At 37.3% G+C, this 7,570-nt stretch overlaps 1 protein-coding gene across 1 annotated transcript; it reads left to right on the plus strand.

The window, feature by feature from the left end:
- Positions 1 to 1,227: 1,227 nt before the first annotated feature.
- Positions 1,228 to 6,486, plus strand: LOC137251779 (protein obstructor-E). The gene is made up of 3 exons (XM_067786593.1): positions 1,228 to 1,300; positions 1,383 to 1,963; positions 6,243 to 6,486. The coding sequence occupies exons 1-3, from the start codon at positions 1,285 to 1,287 to the stop codon at positions 6,465 to 6,467; spliced, it is 822 nt and encodes a 273-aa protein (XP_067642694.1). The 5' UTR covers positions 1,228 to 1,284; the 3' UTR covers positions 6,468 to 6,486.
- Positions 6,487 to 7,570: the final 1,084 nt, after the last annotated feature.

A 7,570-nucleotide genomic window follows, 5' to 3' on the forward strand; every position in this document is an offset into this window, starting at 1 on the left:
CGGTTCTCGCCCCGGGCAAAGCAAAATCAAATTTTCAGAAACATTGTTTATCAATTAGAATACACTTTTTCTAAGCGGGGTCGCCCCTCGGCAGTGTTTGGCAAACACTCCGAGTGTATTTCTGCCATGAAAAGCTCTCAGCGAAAACTCATCTGCCTTGCAGATGCCGTTCGGGATCCGCATAAACCAAGTAGGTCCCGTCCCGCCAATTTGTAGGAAAAATTAAAAAGAAGCACGACGCAAAGAGAAAGAAGCTCTGCCTAAAATCTCTTCGAAGGTTATAGCGCCTTAAATTTTTTTTTAAGCTGATACTAAATAAATAATCCCGGGCAAAGCAACATCAAAAATTTTAGAAATAAGATTTTTCAATTAGAAGAAAATTTTTCTAAGCGGGGTCGCCCCTCGGCAGTGTTTGGCAAGCACTCCGGGTGTATTTCTGCCATGAAAAGCTCTTAGTGAAAACTCATCTGCTTTGCAGATGCCGTTCGGAGTCGGCATAAAACATGTAGGTCCCGTCCGGCCAATTTGTAGGGAAAATCAAGAGGAGCACGACGCAAATTGGAAGAGAAGCTCGGCCTTAGATCTCTTCGGAGGTTATCGCGCCTTACATTTATTTATTTTTTTAAATAAATAATCACACAACAACAATAAAGCAAGCTGCCACTCTTAGGTACATCCAATCAATCATCATTTACACACATACATACAAGGCAACGAAGAGATAACTCACACACAGATGTAGTCATCAGCCGAAGTTTTTACTCACACATACACACGCATATATGTAGCTCAATTACCAAGCAGGAGACACAGCAGTTATAGAAGGCGAAACGTCTAGACTTTGGTAGAAATATGCGAATGAAGTAACGTAGAGTATAAAAGCAGCGCAAGCTGAGTAGTCAATAATCAATGAAGTACTCTAATAAAGACCATTTTGCATTACTGAATATTGGAGTTATTTATTCAACAGTTTAGCGATTCGAACGTTATCAGAAGGTTTCAAATAAGCGGAATTTCCCTAAATTTGTTACAATATTCAGTTTGGTGAAGTCTTTATTGACCAGCCAGTTCAAAGTTACATTGCCCGTTCAGAAAACCTTGTTTGTAACTGCAATAGATTGAAACGGTTCTCCAAATTTGCGGAACCGTACATCACTAAAAAGTTGTATATTCTTTTTGTGTAGAACTATATAAGGGGCAAGCCTACTGAATGACTAGCCATTTCAATTATATCACAACGGCGAAAAATATACGAAAATCATATACAAACATACGTTTGTTTATATGTTACTAAAGAAAAGTAAGTAGAGTTTATAAAAAACAGTAGATATAAATTTATGTTTTTATTAACTAACAAAAAACTACCTTATTTCATTGCATAGTGATTTTTATACTAAGGACATTGCTAGCATCCACAATCCTGGCGAAGCTGCATGCCGTCACGAATGTGGTAAACATTTGTAATGGTGTTAGCGATAATATATTTCTACCATATGTCGGAAACTGTTCAAAATACTATATATGCTTGGGTGGTGAACCGATCTTACAAGAATGTGAACATGGTTTTCATTTTGATGCCAAAGATCAGAGTTGTACCTATCAGGCTGTGGCTAAATGTTTGCCAACTTGTTCGAATGCTCTATCGTCATTCTGTTACGATCGCACTTGCACAAAATATGTACTCTGTTATACTGGTATACCCGTTATACGTGAATGTATTGAAGGTCTGCAATATAATGCTCAAACTGATCGTTGTGATTTTCCACAATATGTCGATTGTGTAGATAATATGTGTACGATTTTTAATAATCCCAATAATATCACGTTCCTAACTAGTAAAGGAGCTTGTGATAAATATTATATTTGTATGGATGGCACCGCTTATGCACAGATCTGTTCGAAGGGCTTGCAGTTCAATACGATGTGCAACTGTTGTGATTTCCCCGAGAAAGTTAAGTGTAATGTAAGTTGCTCGAATATGTATTTAAGTTATTAAGTTTTTCTATTTTTTGGTTTATGATGTGTAAACTCACGGTATGGGAGAGTCCTTAATGAAACTGTAAGGTATAAAGTGTAAGCGTAGCCTTTGTAAGTGGTATGCTACATTAGGCATACATATACATGTGGATGTATAATGTAAATATAGGGGCTGTGTGTGGTATTGGTATGCTGTATGGAGTAAGATAGAATGTAAGCAAAAGTGATAGATAGATAGATAGATAATTAATTGAGGATCGCTCTGCGACCATTGGTCTATTGTGCCCTCAGCTGCTTCACAGCACCTCATCCAAGCCGACATCCCTGATGAAGCCTAGCAGTTCACCTGGCTTGATGGATTTGATAATGCTCTGGCCACGATGATCCCATAAACTTAGCCCTACGCCTTGAGATTGCGTCACACTCCAGGAGGATATGGTCTGCCGTCTCCGCTGATCGATCACAAAATCGGCATGTGTTGTTCGATATTATACCCAGCTTTTGCATGTGACTGTTCAGCCTACAGTGTCCTGTAAGAATGGCTGTAGGGATTCTTAGGTTATCTTTCGAGAGGCTTATTAATGCCCTATATAGAGTTGTGCTGTAACCCCCTAATAGTAACTTAGATTGTCTCAGGCCTGGCATATTGCGCCAGTGTTCTTCCCTCTTTTCCCTTTCTTCTACTAATAGATGCCCCCTAATTTCCTACGGGCCTACTGGTAGGAACGGCTCGGAACCAATAGGTCGCGTCGTTGCGGCCTCTCTGGCAAGGCTGCACGCCTGATCATTACCCTCAACTCACCTGTGGCCAGGAACCCAGGCCAGCATTAGTTCGTTGTGTGCTCCTAGTTGATTTAGCTTTTCAACGCACTCAAGGACCAGTGCTGATTTTATTTCAAACGCCGAGATTGCCTTGAGGGCGGCCTGACTGTCACTGAGTATGGCAACTGTTTCATTGGAGTATTTGCGCTGAAGGTTCAGGTCAGCGCACCGGCTTATGGCGAATACTTCCGCTTGAAAAATGCTCGGGTATGCTCCCAGGGGTATTGATATCTTGGCTCTGGGTGCCACGACTCCTCATCTAATCCCCTCTGGCGTCTTCGAGCCATCGGTATACCATACTATCCTATTTAGCTACTGAATGCTATCAATTCTCCTTTCCTCCCATGTACCCTTGTCTCCCAGTTGCACTTTATACCTTTTCTCATACACTATCTGCCTGATGATATCATCCCTCGGGAGTTGAGAGAGTGGGATCTTCTCTCTCAATTCCTCCATGTTCCGGGACGATATGACTTTACCTTTGTCCGAGCCCTCCTTGACGATATTCAGGAGGGTTCGCTTGGCTGACTGCTCTATCGATATATGCAGCGGGGTTAGATCTATCTATCGATCTATCTATCTAAGCAAAAGTGTAGTCACTTTCCTGTAGCGTAATGTGGGAACAATGCAAGTGGTAGAGCTGATATGAGCGAAATCAGACAGCAAATCAAGGCAAGATAAGACAAGGCGAGGCAAGACAAGATAAGACAAGGAAGGGAAAGAAAAGGAATGGAAAGAAAATGAAAAAATAAGAAAGAAAGGGAGGTAAAAGACAGCAAAAGTTTGTTATAGGTGAATTATCGACGAGGTATAGACGGGTTATGGATTTGTTATCGAAGCGTTATAAATTTGGTTTTGCTTATTAAGGTAACCAATGGGTCATAGATTTCATTACGACGAGTTTTAGGTTTGTTATCCAAAAAAATTCCGATTTTTTATCAAAAAGCTGTCGATATGTGGTCGTGATATTATCGATTGAATATGAATGTGTTACCGAAAATTCATGTTTGTTCATTAAAGCTCTCGATAATCTATCGGAAAGTTAGAGACATGTTATCGAAAAGTTAAAGTTGTTTTCGGCAATTTACGCGGAACAGCACTTCTTACAGCAACATTTATACTATCATAGAAGACTTCTATATTTTTGTGAACCTCTTCAGTTAAGACAATATCATTGACATTTGTTGGTAAGCTGTACAGTGCATTTTTGATTGTTCGGCGATAAATACTCCAACTTGTTTTACTGTAATCCATTTGTAAGCTTAGGCATAGTGTGTGGTATTGGCCTATGTATCATGTATGGATACCAAGAGAGTTTATAAGCATAGGCATAGTCAATTCAAGGTATGCGATAGAGTTGGCATGAGAGAAATCGTACACCGACTTAAGGCAAACACGTCCCCTACATATAAATTAAAGCCTCTGAGCACACACATTATTTTGATGCACGCAAGTGCACGAAGAAATGTATATACTGTTGTTTTGTTGGAAATAAGAGCCAGAGATTTAATGGAAAACATGTGCAAATATGTGACTTTTATTACTGATACACAAAGTGTTTACAAAAACAAAGCACATGGTTAGGTTTAACCCTTTCGCCCCTACTGGGACAATACGTCCCAGCGAACTTCAAATATGTGTATAACTTTTAATTTTTATCCAATTACGCATTGAAATAAGCCCAAAAAAACCTTGTGGCCTTCTTTGATGATCAGTAACCGCATTCCGTCATTATTGACATCAAAATTCCCGTTACGCAATATTTTGCACAGAAATGTCGGGAAATTTCATCAGTAACGCGTCTATCTGGTACCGTTTTTATTCGTAATATACCGCTTGATGTAAAGTGAATAAATATTATTCCTTCGAAATTGGAAAAAATTATAATGAAAAAAGTAAATTTTTTATATTTATAATTGCATTGGGACATATAATCCCAATAATGCATTTGTGTGGGATAATAATATCCCAATATTTGTTTATACCCTTAGATGTGTACAAATTTTTGGCCCTTTTGGTATTATTGGGACTTATTCGTCCCACATATAAATGTTAATAAATGTTATTGGGATTGTATATCCCAGGATAACGGTAAGGTTTCAGGTATGCCAAACATCTAATATTTTAGTCATATTACAGGATTAGCTGTCGTAGTGATGAAAACACCGCCCGATTTCGAAAAAAAAACTCAGGGGTGAAAGGGTTAATTTGAATGTTTGAATGTTTTTTCTTTTTAGGGTTTTGTTGGTTGTAACATTTTTGTACAATATTTGGTTAGGTTTATATGTTATAATAAAGTTCAAACAAATAAAATATAAAAAATAATTAAAATAAAATAAATGTAAGGCGCGATAACCTCCGAAGAGATCTAAGGCCGAGCTTCTCTTCCAATTTGCGTCGTGCTCCTCTTGATTTACCCTACAAATTGGCCGGACGGGACCTACATGATTTTATGCCGACTCCGAACGGCATCTGCAAGGCAGATGAGTTTTCACTGAGAGCTTTTCATGGCAGAAATACACCCGGAGCGCTTGCCAAACACTGCCGAGGGGCGACCCCGCTTAGAAAAATTTTATTCTAATTGAAAACCCTTATTTCTAAAATTTTTGATGTTGCTTTGCCCGGGGTTTGAACCCAGGGCATCCGGTGTGGTAGGCGGAGCACGCTACCATCACACCACGGTAAAATAAAGTAAAATAAAATAAATAAAATAAAATAGAATAAAATAAACTTAAAAAAAATATAATAAAACAAAATGATATAATGAATGAATTAAACAAAATTTTTTAAATTTAAAAAAAATTTACTAAAATGGAATAAAGCAAAATTGAATTAAGTTATATAAATTAAAATAAAATAAAACATAATTCAAATTAAGTTATATTGAAATAAACTAAATTTAATTAGTTTAATTTAATTTAACCCAAGTTAGATTAAATTAAGTTAAATTATATTAAACTGAATGAAATTAAATTAAAATAAACTGAATTAAATTTAGTTAAACAACATAAAACTAAACGAAATTAGTATAAACTAAATTAAATTTAATATAATCGATTTTTATCGAAAAAATATCAATATGTTTTCAGAAACTTTAAGGTTTGTTATTGGCATGTTCTCGGTTTGTTAACGTCATCGGTTTGTTATGAAACACATACTTTCAAAACTTCAATATAAAACCGATGACACATTTATAACTTGGTACTTACGTCATTTTTATTTTTTTAAATTTCCTGTTTTCGATTTTTTGTTGAGTTTTTGAAATTATTTTATACTTTCAGAGTTGAAATGTTTTTTTGTTTTTGTTTTAATTCTGCTATTTTTTAGCTTTAATACTTAAAATTTATTTATTTAGTTTGTGTTTTTTTTTTGAAGTTTTTAAGTTTCTAAAACTTGGTTCATATTTTTAAATATATTTATCTTAACCATTTTATTTTTGACAGATAACTTCCGCAGCCACGCGAAACATTATGCCATACTCGAAGGCGCCACCCAGACGCGCCGATATACGTTGCCCATCCGATGGTATTAATTTCAGTGCTCATTCAGATCCGGCAAAGTACTATTATTGCTTAAATGGTTCGGGTGTTGTACTACAGTGTACACCTGGGCTTGTTTATGATCCTAATACGACGACTTGTCGGTTGCCACAATATGTTTCGCAATAATTTGTTGAATAAAAAAGAATTTGATATGAAAATAGCTTTGAGTTCTTATAAAATGGAGCAAGTGTGCAAAAAAAGATAGATATGCAGTTAAATAAAAACCAATTAGAAACAAGTAAGGATGGTTAAGTTCGGGTGTAACCGAACATTACATACTCAGTTGAGAGCTATGGTGACAACATAAGGGAAAATAACCATGTAGGAAAATGAACCGAGGTTAACCCTGGAATGTGTTTGTATGACATGTGTATCAAATGAAAGGTATTAGAGAGTATTTTATGAGGGAGTGGGCCATAGTTCTATAGGTGGACGCCATTTAGGGATATCGCCATAAAGGTGGATCAGGGTTGATTCTAGAATTTGTTTGTACGATATGGGTATCAAATGAAAGGTGTTAATGAGTATTTTAAAAGGGAGTGATCCTTAGCTCCACAGATGGACGCCGTCTCGAGATATCGCTATAAAGGTGGACCAGGAGTGACCCTAGAATTTGTTTGTACGATATGGGTATCAAATGAAAGGGGTTAATGAGCATTTTAAAAGGGAGTAGCCCTTAGTTCTATAGGTCGACGCCTTTTCGAGATATCGCCATAAAGGTGGACCAGGGGTGACTCTAGAATGCGTTTGTACAATATGGGTATCAAACGAAAGGTGTTAATGAGTATTTCAAAAGGGCGTGGGGCTTAGTTCTATAGGTGGATGCCTTTTCCAGATATCGCCATAAAAATGGGCCAGGGGTGACTCAAGAATTTGTTTGTACGATATTGGTATCAAATGAAAGGGGTTAATGAGAATTTTAAAAGGGAGTGGGCCTTGGTTCTATAGGTGGACGCCTTTTCGAGATATCGCCATAAAGGTGGACCAGGGGTGACTCTAGAATGCGTTTGTACAATATGGGTATCAAACGAAAGGTGTTAATGTGTATTTTAAAAGGGCATGGGCCTTAGTTTTATAGGTGGACGCCTTTTCGAGATATCGCCATAAAGGTGGACCAGGGATGACTCTAGAATGTACAATATGGGTATCAAACGAAAGGTGTTAAGGAGTATTTCAAAAGGGCGTGGGGCTTAGTTCTATAGTTGGACGCCTTTTCGAGATATCGCCAT

The sequence above is a fragment of the Eurosta solidaginis genome, chromosome 5 (genome assembly GCF_040869045.1).
Source record: "Eurosta solidaginis isolate ZX-2024a chromosome 5, ASM4086904v1, whole genome shotgun sequence".
NCBI classification, from domain to species: domain Eukaryota; kingdom Metazoa; phylum Arthropoda; class Insecta; order Diptera; family Tephritidae; genus Eurosta; species Eurosta solidaginis.